Source organism: Halichoerus grypus, chromosome 5 (genome assembly GCF_964656455.1).
Source record: "Halichoerus grypus chromosome 5, mHalGry1.hap1.1, whole genome shotgun sequence".
NCBI lineage: Eukaryota > Metazoa > Chordata > Mammalia > Carnivora > Phocidae > Halichoerus > Halichoerus grypus.
This window is the reverse complement of record NC_135716.1, coordinates 114,410,205-114,429,638: the sequence shown is the minus strand read 5'-3', so window position 1 is coordinate 114,429,638 and position 19,434 is coordinate 114,410,205. Positions and strand designations below refer to the sequence as shown.

The 19,434-nt window shown below is 37.3% G+C and overlaps 1 protein-coding gene across 1 annotated transcript in view; it reads right to left on the bottom strand.

Annotated features, from left to right (window-relative positions):
- Positions 1 to 19,149, bottom strand: part of LOC118540323 (guanylate-binding protein 7-like) — a 62,153-nt gene extending 43,004 nt beyond the window's left edge. Inside the window, 2 exon segments of the mRNA XM_078071774.1 lie at positions 18,324 to 18,451; positions 18,960 to 19,149. Coding sequence (XP_077927900.1) covers positions 18,324 to 18,451; positions 18,960 to 19,149 — 318 coding nt within the window.
- Between the last annotated feature and the right edge of the window lie 285 nt (positions 19,150 to 19,434).

The following is a 19,434-nucleotide window of genomic DNA, read 5'->3' as shown; positions in this document are numbered from 1 at the left end:
AGTTAGCATGAATATTCTTTTCATATTAAAAATACTTATATAAGCATTATAGTATTATAAGTTACATATTATATGTATAAGACTAGTATTATAGTGGCACCTGGGTGGCTCAGTTGGTTAAACATCTGCCTTGGGCAGGTCATGATCCCAGGGTCCTGGGCTGGAGTTCCCGCATCAGGCTCCCTGCTCAACGGGGAACCTGCTTCTCCCTCTCCCTTTATCCCCCTTTCCCCTCTCTCAAATAAATAAAATCTTAAAAAAAAAAACAAAAAAAACAGCTTTTTTAAAAAAAGGGAAATAAATTGAGGGATGCGGAAGGGAGGGCGTGGGGGGGATGGGGAAGGGAGGCGGTGGGGGGATGGGGTAGCTGGGTGATGGGCATTAAGGAGGGCACATGATCTGATGAGCACTGGGTGTTATACCCAACTAATGAATCAGTGAACACTACATAAAAAAAAAGACTAGTGTAATAGTCCAGAGATAATCACTATGATTTTGTTGCATATTTTTCTCGATTTTTACTCTGCTTATTCTATGGGTTTTGATATCGTGAAGCTTATATAATTTGAGGTTCTGCTTTAAATAAAATAATAAAAACTCAAAAGTAAATGTTCAAAATGAGCAAATGAATCATAAGCACCATTTTTTATTTTTTAAAAAGATTTTATTTATTTGACGGAGAGAGAGACAGTGAGAGAGGGAACACAAGAAGGGGGAGTGGGAGAAGGAGAAGCAGGCTTCCCGCCGAGCAGGGAGGTCGGCGCGGGGCTCGGTCCCAAGACCCTGAGATCACAACCCCTAAAGACTGAGCCACCCAGTTACCCCATAAGCACCATTTTTTAAAGCTGACAAATGCTGCAGACATTTTATCTTTTTTTTTTTAAATATTTTATTTATTTGACAGAGAGAGAGAGCACAAGCAGGGGAAGTGGCAGGCAGCGGGAGAAGCAGGCTTCCCGCTGAGCAGGGAGCCGATGCGGGGCTTGCTCCTAGGACCCTGGGATCATGACCTGAGCCGAAGGCAGCCGCTTAACCGAGTGAGCCACCCAGGCGCCCCTACAGACATTTTATCTTAGTTTCCAATTTTTACTTCTGTTAGGGCACTTCCTATCATATTTGAGTTTCAGTATGAGCAATAATTCCGGCATACAAAGTTGAGGCATACAGATGAACCATTTTAATGCATCTTAAAATTTTATTCCCTTATACTGACCAATAGAACAAGAATTGAAATTAAATTACTTTTTTATGACATCTTGTCTTCTGGATGAATATGGTAGGAGCTATTTTGCTAGAACAATGTGGTCTCTGGTTCATCAGCTGTTTTCCTATGTCCAGAATGTTCTGAGTGAATTGAGAAGATATTAAGAATCTTACCCAGCTTCATCAATATATTGATGTGTGTGTGTATATATATATGTACATATATGTGTGTGTATATATATATATATATACATACCCAACTTTCATCAATTTGTGAAATTGATTCTGACAATAATGAGGTAGAAACTAAGTATCAGCGTTTAGATATTAGAGATTCACTTCCATACCTTTTTTAAGTTCCTAATATGACAAACTTGTGTCATAATAGTGTAACCCACTGTATAAGTAGAATTTCATATTGAAGCTTTAAAATCTTTTTCCTTTGATATATTATGTAATGCTATTAATCACATTTTTATTGGAAAGTTGACCTTAAAGTGAGCTTGTATACTTTCCTTCCTAATATTAAATGTTAAAATGTACTCTTCTTATGTAATATCATGGTGAAATTAGATTATTGGGTTTTTTTTCAGTTGTCTTTCCTTGGGAGTATTCAGGTTGGGCAATGAGGTGCTTTTTTGTTTTGTTTTGTTTTGTTTTGTTTTTTTTACCTTCAACACTTGAGGGCACATTTTACTAATGCATGTAACCCAAGATGGGACCCATTGTTAATGGATATTTAAAAATGACCAAGGCAAAGTTCTCACTCTTGGTGAAACTGTACCTTGAAGGGGCAGATACTGTAAATAAAATGAGAAGTGATCAGTGTTAATATAATGTTACAAATGAAATATTTGAGTCTCCTTAAAAGCAACAATTAATTATACTTGAAAAAATTATAGATGGCTTCATGAGAGGGTATCACTTCTGCTGGATCTTGAAGGATGACTCTGATTTCATCAAAGAGTTAGGATGAATTGTATTTTAAAGCAAAGGAGGGGAACGAGCAAATATGCAATGGTAGTGAGTAAATGCTAGGAATCAGCCAGAGTCCACTGTAGCCAATGAACTCTTTGAGGATGAGGTTGAAAGATCAATTGCAATCTCGGTCATAGACTTTATCCTGGGGGCATGTAGTCTTTGAAGATTATTAGGCATGTTCAGAGCTGTGCTTGAGGTCCATCACTTTGATGGCAGAAGAAGAGGTAGAATAGAGAGGGGATACTGGAGAAAGCTTATTCAGGAGGCTCTTGGTACAGCTTAGAAGGCATGCTATAGTCCTTCTGCTCTTGGCTTGAATGGAAACATTCCTCCACAAGATCATTCAGGGATGCAGGTTTTTTGCATCTTGTTGTTCTATACCCACTAAATCATTGTATTCATCTGCAAGATCAAAACTTGACTGCTGCCACATTTGTGATCCAGACAGTAGGAAAGAAAAGAGATTCATGGAGTACAGGTTCAAAGTTCTCAGGCCCAGATCCACAAGTGACATACATATATTTCTGTTCATATTATATATAGAACTTAATCACATGACCACACCAAGCTGGAAGTGTACCTAGAAAAATATAATCTCTAGCAGGATTGTATGAACTCATCTTGCAAAAGACAACCATATAATATTTAGAAGTGAAATATCTGTTATAACTCTAAAAGTGTATACAGTGATATCAGAGACAGATTTTTATGGGTCCTGACATTAAACTTGGCCATTAGGAGTGTTGAACCCAAGCTGGACTATGTATAGTAGCCCTGTAATTTCTGGGACACAGACACTGAGGTAGGAGGAAGGTGGGCACATGAATAAGGACAGTCTTTTCTCTCCTAACTGGATCCAAGAAATGTACCCCCACTTATGTTTTTGTTTTTCATTTTTTTTATGAGGTTATAAAGATGTCACTCTAGAAAAATAAAAGTATCTAAAGCTATTTAGTTTTTTTGGAATATAAACAAGATTTTAAAAAATTATTATGTGGTAATGAAAGAAAAAATAAATTTGAACTTTCTTCCAGATTCCGTGGTTTGTAATTGTTGCAAGGAAGAATATCTTTTAAAATTATATTCGATAAGTCTCAGTCACAGGAATGTATTATTGGTAAAATAAGAATTGTCAAAATGGTTTCCTAAACTGATAGAGGTTGATGAGGCTTAATTTAATTGAAATGACGTGTTTTCATATTCTATTAGTTGAACTCCAGAAAAGATGGTCTAGTATCTTGTTTTAGAAATTGTGGGTTTTTTGGAACCTACTGTGCTCAACCTTGGGGATTAGTGAAAATACTCAGACACAAAGAGTCTTATTTTGTAATATCTTGCTACACAAGGTTTGGTGAAAGACCATAAAAGTGGCCTCCATCAGGCAGGTTTGGTGGGGGGCATGAGACATGAGGGAGCTCCCTAGGCTGGACGGGCCACCTGAGCATTCCACAGTTTGTGGTTGCACAGCAATACCTGGAGAACATAGATAACCCATGCCTTCACCAGGAACCTTGAACTGGGTTACAAGTAACAGCAGCCTATCACTGGGGTAGGAACAAGAGCCTAAAGAAAAGACCCATGTGACATAGATATGTCAGGGCTGCTAAAACTGGGAGAGAAACAGTAATACCAAGACAAACCTTCTGGCATTTCAGGCCTTACATAAAGAACAATGTAGTAGCAGAATTGCACTGGAGAAATTTGAGAAATTTGAGGCTTCTGGTACACTGAAACAGCTATAGAAAAAGCAAAACCCAGAGCCAACTGAACTACAACTGCATTGAATCAATGCTTGCCACAAATATTGTAACCTAAAAGAGGTCCTATTTCCAGGTATAAATATTATCTCAATCTCAACTATTTTTTAAACAATGCCCAGCATTCAATAAAAAAAATGAGATACACAGAAAAATCAAGTAAAACTATCCATTGTGAAGAGATAAAACAAGCACCAGAAACAGAGATAGCCCAAGTGTTGGAACAATCAGACAGGGCCTTTAAAACACTGTGATTATTGGGTAAAGGGATCTAATGGGGGAAGTGAACAGCACACACAAGTACATGTGTATGTTCAATAGAGAAATGGAAACTACTGATAGAGTTAGAGGAAAATGCTAAAAATGAAAAGCACAATTTCAGTAATCATATACTATTGTGCATGTAACTGGAATATCAAAAGAAGAAATGGAAAGAAAAGAGATCATGACTGATAACTTTCCAGAATTACTGAAAGACAATAACCCACAGATCCAGAAGTTCAGGGAAGCCCAAACAGGATAAACACAAAGAAAAACACAACTAGGCACACTATAGGCAGAGTAATGAAATCTAAATATAAAGAATAAATCTTGAAGGCTGCTGGAGAAACACGAACATTACATACAGAGAAACAAATGGAAGATGTGAGGGATTTCTTTCTGGAAGCTGTAGAAATTAGAGAAAGTGGAAAAACATCTCTTAAGTACTGAGTAAGAACTAATGGCAACCCAAAATTCTGTATCCAGTTAAAAAATTTCAAAATGAATATAAATGTTGATTTCAAAGTAAAGCTGATAGAAATATTTTTTAATGGATTCAGTGTAATCCCAGTGAAAATATAAACCATTGTTTGGGGTATAAGATGATTCTAAAATGCATATAGAAACACAAATGATCAAGTAAAGTCAAATGTACTTTTGAAGTACATTCTAGAAGGATTGGTTAGAACAGAAATAAAAACTTATTAAAATTTTAGTAAGTAATATGTTGTAATATTTGCATCTGGGTGAGTAAATAGACCAAAAGAGAGAGCCCCCAAACAGGTATACTCATATATTGACATTTAACTTATGGCAGAGGTAACCCTGGGGGTGCCTGGCTGGCTCAGTCCATAGAGCATGTAACTCTTGATCTCAGGGTTGTAAGTTCAAGCCCCATGTTGGGTATACTTAAAATCTTTAAAACAAATAGTAAGAGATGACAGAGTAACCCTTCATAAGGGTGGGGAAATTGATGAGAAAATGAGTGATCCTCCAGAAAAATACTTTACACTTGTACTTTCCACCACATGAGGAAAAAAATCTCAGTGGATTATGGACCTAAATGTGGAAGGGAAAATGATAAATATTTTAGTACAAGAAAAATAATTCATACAGAACACACACACACACACACACACAGGCTCCACTACCCATAAAATAAAATGTTGTTAGATGACATTAACATTAAAAAGTTCTTTTCATGAAAAACACCGTAAGAAGAGTTAACGAAGCAAGTCACAGAATGGGAAATGACATTGTCAAATGATCAAGCCAACAAAAACTCATGTCCAGAATAAATTAAGAAATCATACAAATCAAGGAAAAGACAGACTACCCAGTATAAAGACATCAACAGCCCTTTCACAAAAAAGGACAAAGAACTAGCGAACAAGCATATGGAAAGATGTTCTATCTGATTTATGTGAGGAAAATGCAATTAACATCTCAATGAGATATGAGCACACAGTCACCATGTTAAGAGAAGTTAAAAATTCTGATGTCTGATGTGGAGTACAGTCATATTCTGCTGATAAGTAGGTAGATTGTAAGAGAGACTGAAATGATGTTAAACCTGATCCAGGGGCGCCTGGGTGGCTCAGTCGTTAAGCGTCTGCCTTCAGCTCAGGTCATGATCTCAGGGTCCTGGGATCGAGCCCCGCATTGGGCTCCCTGCTGGGCGGGGGGCCTGCTTCTCCCTCTCCCACTCCCACTCCCCCTGCTTGTAGTCCCTCTCTCGCTGTGTCTCTCTCTGTCAAATAAATAAAATCTTTAAAAAAAAAAAACAAAAAACCTGATCCAGAAAGACTAGATACAAATCCTCTATGACGTAGGAATTCCACTTCTGACTTTATTACACAAGGGAGTTTTATACCTACGTTCAACAAATCCTTAAAAATATTTCATAAAAGATAAACCTGAAAATCCAAATACTTATCAATGATAGAATGAATAAATTATTATCCTCATACAGCTCAATATTTATAGTTTACAATATACACAACGGACTAGATGAATTTTACAAATATCTATTGAACAAATGAAGCAAGACACAAAATAATACATACAATGTAATTCCATTTACAGTTTGAAAGCAGGCCAAGCTAAATTATATTATTTAGGGCTCAGATATCCATGATAAAATCCTAGAAAGGAATTGTGAAACTGGTGATATTGGTTGGCTCCTAGCAGGGTTGTGAGGGTTTTAGGAATACACCTTTAGGCTTTTAGGAATGTTCAATTTCTATAATTTAGGTATTTGTTTTAAAATTATATTTATATTACGTATTTTATATTTTATATTCTAGCATTCTTATGTATGTATCATATTTCATAATTTTCAAAAACAGAAAAGGATGCAATTTATCAAAATATTGCTTTGAAAAGGAGCAAAAGATTGTGTGGTGATTGAAATATGGGGTCAAGAGATGATTTCTTTTTTCCTGCCCCTTTTCCTTTTTTCTTCCCCTCTATTTTACCTTAAATTAGAAATATTCAGTGTTGAAGAGAAGACTTCTGTTTCCAGAAAGATGAAGTAGAAATGCTTTCCCTATTCCCCCCCCCCCCATTAAGTACTACTAACCGCCCTATTTTATGCAACATGAACCTTAGAAAATTCTGGAAGGGAAGAGAAGGCAAATTAGATGTGTAGCAGTTTTGGTGCTGGAAAAGCTGACAACCCAGAAATATCAATTTGTTTGGGAGGTCCCAAACAAAAACCTCATCAAAGCACATTTTCTTTAGTCAGAGGCCTAGGAAAGAGGCAACCTGACAAGACAAAGAAAATTCTAGACAAAGTGCTTTATGCCAGCCCAACAGCACAGTAAAATCTGTGGACTAACCTCCAGCCTCCCATACAAGGAGAGGCTTAGACTTCTGCCTTCTCCTGGCTGTGAAGAGGTACTGCGACCCACTGCCTGAATGGGTGTCAGAGAATATCCCCTAGGGATTTAGACTCTCACTCTTACTGCATGATCATGTGGCACCCTTCCTCCTTCTCACTGGGTAATGTCAGAGAAGGCCTAGTGGAGAGATGAAATTTTCAGGGGGGTAAGGAGGCCGCCAAACAGTGAGTGACAACAGAGGCCATTTTGGGAGCAATAATGAGGATTCCTGCTCTCTGCAGCCTGTGTTTTATCAGCAGCAACCTTATGGGAGCTGAACACCAGACCACTAAGATGAAAATTTAGGAGGATTTCCTATTTGTAGAATGGACACTTAGAGAACAAAAATAGCTTCCTTCCAAAGATGATATCACCTATTTGTAAATATGAAAAAGATGAAAGGATCTTTTATGTCACTCTCTAAGAGGCGCTCCAGTTCCTTGTTCAGCTGACTGTACCTTTTTTCCCCTTTCATCCCTAGCTCTGTATGTTCACTTCATGACACATCACTGATGGTCACCACAGGTACTGCCTGTGGGTACAGCTTGAGCTCTGGGTCCTTCCTCAGCTTGCCCCATTCCCTAGGAACAGACTTGGTGCCTTGTAAGTAAGGCCAGCTGGAAACAGCATATTCATCTTTGGTCCTAAGGTCCAAACTGTGAAATTAAAACAATAGGTAATTTGGCCCGTGACATTGGCTTCCAGATGGTGAATATTGCATGTGAGTAGATTGTTGTAAAGTTGAATGTGCCCATAATACATTTCCAAAACTCTTCAAAGATAGTTCATTTTAGGTTAAGGAATTTTCCAATTTATGACTGTGGCATCATGTTGGTTAAAACCCACTATTAAAAGCAATTGACTTGCATTTTGCCTTTTGTCATTATTGTAGCTCCAAGGCCCTCAAAACCAGCAGAGTTGATAGATACAGCATAATCTAAGAAAAAAGGCTCATATTAGGAAGTATACAGGCTCTGACTTCCCTGATCTAAGTTTCCCCCTGAGTGCTCTTTGAAGGGTTCAAGTTCTCGGGACATCCTGGAGTCTGGTAGTTAAAGGGGCCTTCGCATATTACTTGAGGTGCACCAGCCAGAACCTCAACACCAGAGTTAGATCACTGATTGGACAAGCTACTTAGGAAAAAATCCTTCTCCAATGTAGGAACCCTTTTCATTGTGGGAGTAATGAACAAACTTGAAGGAGAGCAGCATCAACCCCTTGTAGCTGAGGAGAGCTGTTACTTTTATAGTGATGCCACTTTTTGCTGAGATGGCATGCCCAGCATGTTTCAGAGAAGTTTGGCAGAATCATCATCTTTTCCTTCTTTTTCCTTCTGTCTTTTCCTCCTCTTCTTCTCCTTCTCTGTAACCGAACATCTTCTCCATCCACAGCCTGTTGAATCAGAAATATGTATTTATTACAAAATTTATTACAAAATATTCCACACATTATTCTGCTGTTTTGCAGGAATATGTCATTTGTGAGCAGATATATTTACTATGAATAGGATAACTAAACACACACATTGTTATGGCCTAAAAATACTACTCCTGAAAAGCTACTTCTGTTTTAGAAAACGTTAGGGTGGCCAGTGACATGGGTGGTGAAGAATTGCACAAAGAGTAGAGCAACAAGCAGGACAGTTTATTCACTCTCCAAGGGAGGAGAGGGGCCAACATCAAGAGAGATGTCCGCCCTGAGTTTCTGTCAGGCTGGGCCTTTTAAGGGGTTTTGCAAGATGTGAGAAGGTTGAATCTGTGCCCATGGCTGGAGTGTGGGGAGGGGGTCAATTCTTAGCCAGGTAGAGAAGGAAGAGGCCGGTTTTTTGAGGGCTCTGTCTGGGGCTCGTCCAGGTTGTGGGTTGCGGTCAGACTAGAGAATATGTTTTATAGTTGGGGTCTACTTTCTAAGAATGGAGGGCACCATGACCTAGAAAAACAAAGAGTTAGGGCCAAATACAGACACCTGTGAGTTTTTTCTGTAAGCCTAGCTGGGTCGGGGTGGGGGGGTACTTTAAATAGATTCCTTTCAGAAATCATTATAATTGTGAGGATGATTTAAAATCATTTTGAAAAAGTGTTTGGAATCATCTACTAAAGGTGAACATAAGTAGCCAGTTGCCTGCCCATTTCACTCCTAATTTTATATCCAATGGGCATGTATGCACTTACCAACAAAGCAGAATAATCATAGCAGAAGTATTTGTAATATAGCTACTGTAATATCATAAGTGCTCATTCAGACTAGAATAGTGTGATAGATTTAAAAAATGGCCTGTCAGGGGCACCTGGGTGGCTCAGTCGTTAAGCGTCTGCCTTCGGCTCAGGTCATGGTCCCAGCGTCCTGGGATCGAGCCTTGCATCGGGCTCCCCACACGGTGGGAGGCCTGCTTCTCCCTCTCCCATTCCCCCTGCTTGTGTTCCCTCTCTTGCTGTGTCTCTCTCTGTGAAGTAAATAAATAAAATCTTTAAAAAAAATGGCCTATCGAAGATATATTCATGGCCTAATCCCCATAACCTGTGAATGTTACCTTTCTTGGAAAAAAGGGCTTTTGTTTTCTTGATCTGGGTAATAATTATAGAGATATGTTCATTTTGTGATATTTCACTGACTATATACTTTTTAGCTGAGCATTTTACAGTTTCTATGTTATATTTTAATTGAAAAGTTAAAAAATTTTCCCTTAGAAGTCCTTATATTAATATAAAGGCCCCTTGAGATCTTTAATTATCTATCTTGATCACAAAGCAAAAGAAAACAAACATGCTTCAAACTGCTACCTCTTCTCTGTCAAAGTTATCTAATAAAATTGGGGCACTTGGGGGGATCCCTAGACAATATAAATTAGAATTCTTACCCAAGCCAAAAGAAAATAGTCTCAGATCCTAAAATGACTGATCAGTGTGTCAAAAGAGTTTGTAATTATATTCCACTCTAATCTGGGAGATACTAGTCAAGAACTCATTGATTCTGTGTGTCTTTCCTCTTGTCTCCTTAAATTTCTGTTTGATAACTTTTTTGTAGTTGATAAGGTCTGGAGTTACTCATTTCTCCATGAATGTAAAAGTGGTTCCAATTTCAAGACAAAGTTTATGACTTTATTTTCTATGAATATAGCTGAGACTGAAAGTGACAGTAGAGCAGGGCTACTTTGAAATCGGTCTAGTGCTGAGAAACCAGCTGCTTTTTCTTATGATCAATGCCATCTATCATTTATTCCAGTGAACTAAAAAGAGTTTCAGGGACAATTGAATGTTTTGTGAACTTTGTATATAGAAGAACTGAATTTCTTGTGCATCCTCCAAACTGCTTTCCAATAAATTTATTGTTTGTAGATAAATTTGGAAATGTCAGTTAAGAATAATTCATGGTGTGTAATATTCTGTTCCTGAAAAAAAGCCTTATAAATCAATAATATATAAATAAATATGTATTCCCAGAAGAATATATAATCCAAAATTAACAGTGTTTCTAGCTCAGCAATATGTTTTATAACAAAGTGTATTCCACACATTGTTTCGCTAGTTTCAAAGGATTAGAGGTTATATTTTATTTTTATACTTTTATGTATATTATGAATTTCTTTTCAATGACTGAATTATTTTTATAATCACATAAATATGTATACTTATATATGTGTGTGTATATATATATATATATGTCTTTTACTTCTTTGTGTATATATATATATATATATACACACACATATATAATGCATTTTTCCACTTTGGTTAAAGAAAGCACTTCTGGAAAGCTATTTCTGTTTTAAAAATCATTATAGTTTTGAAGATGGTCTAATGTATCACCTAATGTACTTCAGCTTGAATGATTACTATACTGTGTATATATATGTATATGATATATGTGTGTATATACATATAGACTTGACACAGTATGTATATGTAACTACACAGTATATGTAAGATGGACACAGTATATATATGCAAGTACACAGTATGTGTGTGTGTGTGTGTGTGTGTGTGTATGTATATATATAGCGCCAACACAGTGTATATATGAAACTAACTACACAGTGTATATATACCTGCTAATGAGAGGCATTGTGAAACTCTTGAAAACCGTATGTATACTGACCTCTCTAAAACCATGAAAACCTTTGGCCTGGATTTCTACATTGTGAAGACTTAAAGAGTTCAATGATAGTTTAGTCAATGTATAAATGCTTGGATGTTACCCAAGTAGGCATAGAGACTTTAACTCTACCATACCACACAACTATAAGCAGTCGAAAATTAGACTTTTCACAACATGAACAGAAACCACTTTTAGACACATAGCAAGTGAGTGAAAATGGGGAAAATGTCAAGGAATATTGATAAGTGGTTAAGCTAAAAGCAAAGTACTCAATATAATGCCAGTTTAGTAGCAGTTCTTCTATTGTGTGACCTCTACTTTAGTCAAGTGTAAATAAATTAAGGCCTATGTCCTTACATGACTCTCAATGTAAATTCCTCATAAATAAAACAGGACTCAGAAGGTCTGCCTGGCATCCTATCCTAGGCAAAGTTCATCAGGTGATTAGGAGATTATATGCAGGTTCTCTACTCTGACTGCCCAATCTGAGACATGCATGTGGCATGCTGAGCACTTGGGAAGCAACTACAGCCAGTATGCCAATGTGACACCCATAATGATATCCTGTAGCTTCTTTTTCTTTATTTTCTTCTTCTTCTTCTTCTTCTTTTTTTTTTTTTTTTTTGAATCCTGTAGCTATTTTTTTTTTTTAATTTAAATTTACTTAGTTAACATACAGTGCAATATTGGTTTTGGGAGTAGAATTCAGTGAGACATCACAAACGACACCCAGTGCTCATCACAAAAAGTGTCCTCTTTAATACTCATCACCCATCTAGCCCCATCCCCCACCCACCTCCAACCATCAACCCTCAATTTGTTCTCTGAGAGTCTTTTATGGTTTGTTTCCCTCTCTCTCTCTCTTTCCCTCCCTCCCATATGTTCATCTGTTTTGTTTCTTAAATTCCACATATGAATGAAATCACATGGTATTTGTCTTTCTCTGACTTATTTCACTTAGCATAATACACTCTAACTCCATCCATGTCATTGCAAATGGCAAGATTTCATTCTTTTTGATGGCTGAGTAATATTCCATTATATATATACACCACATCTTCTTTATCCATTCATCAGTCGATTGGCATTTGGGCTCTCTCCATAGTTTAGCTATTGTTGATAATGCTGCCATAAACATTGGGGTGTATGTATCCCTTTGAATCTGTATTTTTGTACCCTTTGGGTAAATACCTAGTTTACCTCTTTAGTGAGGTTTATTCCTAGGTATCTTATTGGTTTTGATGCCATGGCAAAGGGGATTGATTGCTTGATTTCTTTTTCTACTTCATTGTTATTGGTGTATAGAAATGCAACAGATTCCTGCACATTGATTTTATATCCCGCCACTTTGCTGAATTCACGTATTCTAGCAATGTTTTGGTGCAGTCCTTCAGGTTTTCTACATAGAGTATCATATTGTCTGCAGATAGTGAAAGTTTGACTTCTTCCTTGCCTATTCAGATGTCTTTTACTTCTTTGTGTTGTCTGATTGCTGAGGCTAAGACTTCCAGTGCTATGTTAAATAGTAATGGTGAGAGTGGACATCCTTGTCTTGTTCCTGACCGTAGGGAAAAGGCTCTCAGTTTTTCCCCTAGGGATGATATTAGCTGTGGGTCTTTCAGATATGGCTTTTATGATGTTGAGGTGTGTTCTATCTATCCCTACTTTGTTGAGGGTTTTTATCAAGAATGGATGCTGTATTTTGTCAAATGCTTTTTCTGCATCTATTGAGAGGATCATATGGTTTTTATCCTTTCTTTTATTAATGTAGTATATCATGTTGATTGATTTGGGAATATTGAACCAGCCCTGCTGCCCAGGAATAAATCCCACTTGATCGTGGTGAATAATTCTCCTAATGTACTGTGGATTTGATTTGCTAGTATTTTATTGAGACTTTTTGCATCCATGTTCATCAGGGATATTGGCCTGTAATTCTTTTTAGTGGGGTTTTTGGAATCAAGGTAATGCTGGCTTTGTAGAATGAATTTGGAAGCTTTCCTTCCATTTCTATTCTCTGGAATAGTTTGAGAAGAATAGGTACTAGCTTTTCTTTAAATGTCTGGCAGAATTCCCCTGGGAAGCCATTCAGCCCAGAGATTTTTGATTACTGATTCAATTTCTTTGCTGGTTATGGGTCTGTTCAAGTATTCAATTTCTTCGTGTTTCAGTTTTGGTAGTTTGTAAGTTTCTAGGAATTTCTTCCAGATTGTCCAGTTTGTTGGCATATAATTTTTCATAGTATTCTCTTGTAATTGTTTGTATTTCTGTGATGTTGGCTGTGATCTCTCCTCTCTCATTTGTGATTTTATCTATTTGGGTCCTTTCTCTTTTCTTTTTGATAAGTCTGGTAGGGGCTTATCAATTTCATTAATTTTTTGAAGAACCAGCTCTTAGTTTTGTTAATCTGTTCTACTGGGTTGTTTGTTTCTATATCATTGATTTCTGCTCTAGTCTTTATTATTTCCCTTCTTCTGCTGGCTTTAGGCTTTATTTGGTGTTCTTTTCTAGCACTTAACTTTAAGTGTAAGTTTAGGTTGTATATTTGAGACTTTTCTTGCTTCTTGAGGTAGACCTGTACTGTAATATACTTTTCCTCTTAAGACTGCCTTTCCTGCATCCCAAAGGTTTTGGGCTGTTGTGCTTTCAATTTCATTTGCTTCCATGTATTTTTTAAATTTCTTCTTTAATTTCCTGATTAACCCATTCATTCTTTCATAGGATGTTCTTTAAATAAGTTTTTTTTTATTTTTTTAAAGATTTTATTTATTTATCTGACAGATAGAGAGACAGCGAGAGAGGGAACACAAGCAGGAGGAGTGGGAGAGGGAGAAGCAGGCTTCCCGCTGAGCAGGGAGCCCGATGCAGGGCTCGATCCCATGACCCTGGGATCATGACCTGAGCTGAAGGCAGACGCTTAACAACTGAGCCACCCAGGCGCCCCTCATAGGATGTTCTTTAACCTGCATGTTTTTGAGGTCTTTCCAATTTTTTTCTTGTGGTTGACTTCCAGTTTCATAGAATTGTGGTCTGAAAATATGCATGGTATGATCTCGATCTTTTTGTACTTGTTGAGGGCTGATTTGTGACCCAGTGTGTGATCTATTCTGGAGAATGTTCCATGTGCACTCGAGAAGAATGTGTACTCTGCTGTTTTAGGATGAAATGTTCTGACTATATCTGTTAAGTCCATTTGGTCCAGTGTGTCCTTCAAAACCATTGTTTCTTTGTTGATTTTCTGCTTAGATGATCTGTCCATTGCTGTAATTGGGATGTTAAAGTCCCCTACTATTATTGTATTATCATCAATGAATTTCTTTATGTTTGTTATTAATTGATTTATGTATATGGGTGCTCCCAAGTTAGGGGCATAAATATTTACAATCGTTAGATCTTCTTGATGGATTGACCCCTTAATTATGATAAAATGCCCTTCTTCATCTTTTGTTTTAGTCTTTGTTTTAAAATCTAGTTTGTCTGCTATAGGTATGGCTACTTTGGCTTTCTTTTGACATTTGTTAGCATGATAGATGGTTCTCCATCCCCTGACTTTCAATCTGCGGGTGACTTTAGGTCTAAAATGAGTCTCTTGTAGGCAGCATTTAGATGGATCTTGCTTTTTTATCCATTCTGATACCCTGTGTCTTTTGATTGGAGCATTTAGTCCATTTACGTTCAGAGTGATTATTGAGTGATATGAATTTAGTGCCCTTGTGTTACCTGTGGAGTTGGTGTTTCTGGTAATGTTCTCTGGTTCTTTCTAGTCTTTGTTGCTTCTGGTCTTTTTTTCTCCCCTCAAAGAGTTCCCCTTAAAATTTCTTGCAGGACTGGTTTAGTGGTCACGAACTCCTTTAGTTTTTGTTTGTCTGGAAAACTCTTTCTCCTTCCTTTCTGAATAACAGCCTTGCTGGATAAAGAATTCTTGGCTGTATATTTTTCCCATTCGGCACACTGAATAATTCCTTCCACTCCTTTCTGGCCTGCCAAGTCTTTGTGAACAGATATCCTACAAACCTGATCTGTCTTCCCTTGTAGGTTAATTTTTCCCTTGCTGCTTTCAGGATTCTTTCCTTGTCTATTTTGTGAATTTGACTATGATATGCCTTTCTGATGGTGGGCTTTTCTTGAATTTAATGGGAGTTCTCTGTGCTTCCTGGATTTTGATGTCTGTGTCCTTCCCCAGATTAGGGAAGTTTTCAGCTATAATTTGTTGGAATACACTTTTTGCCCCTTTCTCTCTCTCTTTATCTTATGGGACTCCTATGATATGAATGTTATTACATTTTACTAGGGTGCTGAGTTCCCTTCTTCTACCTTCATGGTTCATTACCTTTCTTTCCCTCTTCCTTTTGGCTTCATTATTTTCCATAATTTTATCTTCTATATCACTGATTTGTTCCTCTGCTTCATCCATCCTTGTTTTTTATGCTGCCTATTTATGTTTATATCTCGGTTATAGCATTTTTAATTTTGGCCTGACAAGATTTTAGTTCTTTTATCTCTGTAGTAAGGGATTCTCTAGTGTCTTCTATGCTTTTTTCAAGCCCAGCTAGTATCCTTATAATTATTGTTTTCAATTCTAGTTCAGACATCTTACTTATGTCTGTATTGATGAAATCCCTGGCTGTGAATTCTACCTTATGTTCTTTATTTTGGGGTGAATTCCTCCATCTCATCATTTTGCCCAGAAAAGAAAAGAAGAAAGAGAAAAAACAACACAAAAAACTGAAACAAACAGACAAAGCAAAAAACAAAGGAAGGAAAACAAAAACACAAAACAAGAAAACAAAAAAACCCACTAGATCCTGGGTGTGTTTTGGTCTACTTGTTAAGAGAATCTAGATCCTAAAATAAAAAAATAAGATAAAATGAAAGTAGAAAAAAATAAAAAATATATATGAAAAGCATATAAAAATTTAAAAAGTTAATAATAAAAGATTAATAAAAGATTTGGAACTATAAGAAAATAAATGAAAAAATAATAAATTTAAAAGAAATAAAAGTAAAAAGGAAACTCAATCCTATGTCCCCTAGAGCTGAAGCTTTGTAGCACTCTATGATCAATAAATTTGGTGCAAGGTGGTTGTTTGTGCTGGTCGTCTGGGGGAGGGGCCTGCTGGGCTGATTCTCAGGTTGACTTGTTTCCGTGGAAATGCTTCTCCAGGAGCACGGGGGCGGGGCTTGGTGTAAGCAGCTCTGGTCTCCAGTAGGTGGACTGTTTTGCTCCCTGAAGGCTTTCCAAAGGTGGTTGTTTTTCTACTTGTAGACTTGCAGTTTTTGTTCTCTCAGACCTCTGATTGACTTCTTGGGTGTTCAGACTAATTTGATAACTATCTAGCCATGTTTGAGGGATGAGACAAGCTCAGGATCCCCCTACTTCTCCACCATCTTAACTCTTCCCCCTTCAGCAGTTTTCCTTAGAACTAGTTAGGTATTTGCAATGGATAGTCAAAGTTAGTGGGGTAACCAGAGTGCTTAAAATCAAGATTTTCATCAAAAACACAAAAACAACAAGTATTGGTGAGGATGTGGAGAAAAAGGAACACTTGTGCACTGTTGGTGGAAATGCAAACTGCTGCAGCCACTGTGGAAAACAGGGTGGAGTTTCCTCCAAAAATTAAAAATAGAACTACCATATGGATCATATGGATCCAGTGATTCCAGTACTGGAAATTTACCCAAAGAATACAGAAACACTAATTCAAAAAGATACATGAACCCCTAGGTTTATTGCGACATTATTTACAATAGCCAAAATATGGAAGCAATGCAAGTGTCCATCGACTGATGAATGGATAAAGAAGATGTGGATATACACACACATACATACATAAACACAATGGAATATTACTCATCCATAAAAAATGAATTCTTGCCATTTGTAATAACATGGACCTAGAGGGTATAATACTAAGTGTAATAAGTCAGATAAAGACAAATACCCTATGATTTTACTCATATGTGGAATTTAAGAAACAAAACAAAAAAAGAGACAAGTGAAAATAAAAAATAGACTCTTAACTGTAGAGACCAAACTGATTATTACCACAGGGGAGGTGGGAGGGAGTAGATGGATGAAATAGGTGAAGGGGATTAGAGTACACTTACAGTGATGAGCACTGAGTAATGTGTAGAATTGTTGAATTGCTATATAATACAACTGAAACTAATGTAACACTGTACATTAATTATATTGGAATTTTAAAATTAAAGGAAAAAATCAAGATCTTCAATTGTGTAAAACAAATTTGGCCTGTACACATAATATGTATATCTATTTTATTGACTAGTTATTATACACAAGACATTTCACATTACTGGTCTTGTCTAATACTCAAAGCAATACTATGAGATATGTTTATAACTACGGTTTTCATGTTACAGATGTGGAAACTAAAGCACAAAATGAGGTAACCATTTTGATTTTGTGGCAAATCAAAAGCAAAATGAAAACATGAAAAACACGGGAAGTGCAAGGGAAAGATTCTGTTGGGTGCTAGAGCCAGCTCATACCAGCTCACAAGAGCTGATTGTACACTCCTTGTTCTGAACCATGAGTTTAGTGACTTCACTGTGGAAGCTTGGAATTCGCTTTGATGGAAATATTTAGAAAACTGGCAAGTGCTACAAATCAAGTCTTCCTCCTAACCCCCACACAGTGGGCTGGTTGTTAAATACCAGTATAGAAGTGGAAAAAGCCCACGTGTTTACTGTTCAAATGCTAAGTTGCTTAAGATCAAAAAGAAAATAAAAGATCTGGGGAGATTTGCTTGTCAAAGTCAGAAAGCTACAAGTGCCAGAGCCCTTATTTGAACCCAAGATCCTCTGACCCAGAGCTCACTACTAATCACTCTTCTCTGCAGGATCAGACTCGTGAGAGTGGTTTTATTTGTACCATCTTTTCTGCATTTCAGTTAACTGCCTAGCTCTACATTAGTGTCTTGTCCCAGTCATGATTCTGGCTTATAAATATATTTTTCTCATCTCAGATTTCCAAATTTTGACTATTAAAAATAGAAAGGGAAAAAAGGTATACTCTGTCAAACAGAAGTACAAATTCAGAAAAACAAACACAAGAACAAACCTCCCTGTGTAAAGAATGTTCAGAGGTGAGGAGGAGTCAAAAGGAATTCTTGTTCCTCACCTTTTCTACATCTTCTGGACCCTCTGTGTCAAGAAGAACTAGGGTGTGGTTTGGCTTCTTGGGATGAGGCACACACCACATCCAGATACCCTTGGTGTGAGACTGCACCGTGGTTCCAATAGAGAAGCCTGCAAGGGGGAAGGGAGAGGTAGTAACAGAGGAGGGGATCTGGAAGTTGGAGATCTTCCTGACAACTGAGCTAGGGTTTAAGGAATGCACGATGAGGACACATCAAAAAGTATAGCCAGTATTGATCTGAATTAGAATAGAGGAATGGGAAAATGAGAGTATCAAATACCATAGGTTGTAAATTTGATGTTTTTCCTTTTTACAGGAATGTCACACATTTTAGTAGTTTATAATTACATGTATAGAAATTATTTTATTGATGTCTTCTTCCTTAAGATTGGAAAATATGCTTTTTCTAGGGAGAAACTAAGAGAAGAAAAAGAGATGATATGTCAGGAACAGACCTCTGCCTTTGCTTCCCAGAAGATAATTAGCCACCTGTGGCCCAAACATTAGCTTTTGGCATTACTCCCTGTCTCTAACTTTCTCTCCTTGCATCATTGCACTCAGTGCTGGCAGTGTGGGTGGACAGAAGGGACTTAGCAGAGTTTTGGTGGTGCTATTCACCCTTGTTCTTTCCAGCCAGCTTGTTCATCAGGTAGGATTTGCCTGTGCGGTAGAGGCCCACAATAGCCACCACAACAAGAGGATTCTTATTGGCTGCCAGGATCTCCAAAGCTTCCTGATTAGCCACCAGTTGCCCTCTGATGTTCTCAATGAGGCACACTGGGGCTGGCATGTGGATCTTTGGTGTCATGTCTATGGTGTGACTTTGTCTGCAAGGGAAGAGATGAGATAGTTCAGTATTTCCGGTTTTACAGAAAAGAAAGTCATTTTGCTTCCTGAACTTGGGGACATACTACTTCCCAAAATGGCCAATGTTTCTAAAGAAATTTTTGAAAAAAAGACAGCAAAGAGGGTCATAGTAAAATAAGTTCTAGGCCCTTCTCAGGACTATTACAGGCTACCCCATTGGTTCTTAAGTATTTGGTGGGCATAAGGAAATCCATTTCCTGAGTTTAACTATTTTTAGTTTAAATCT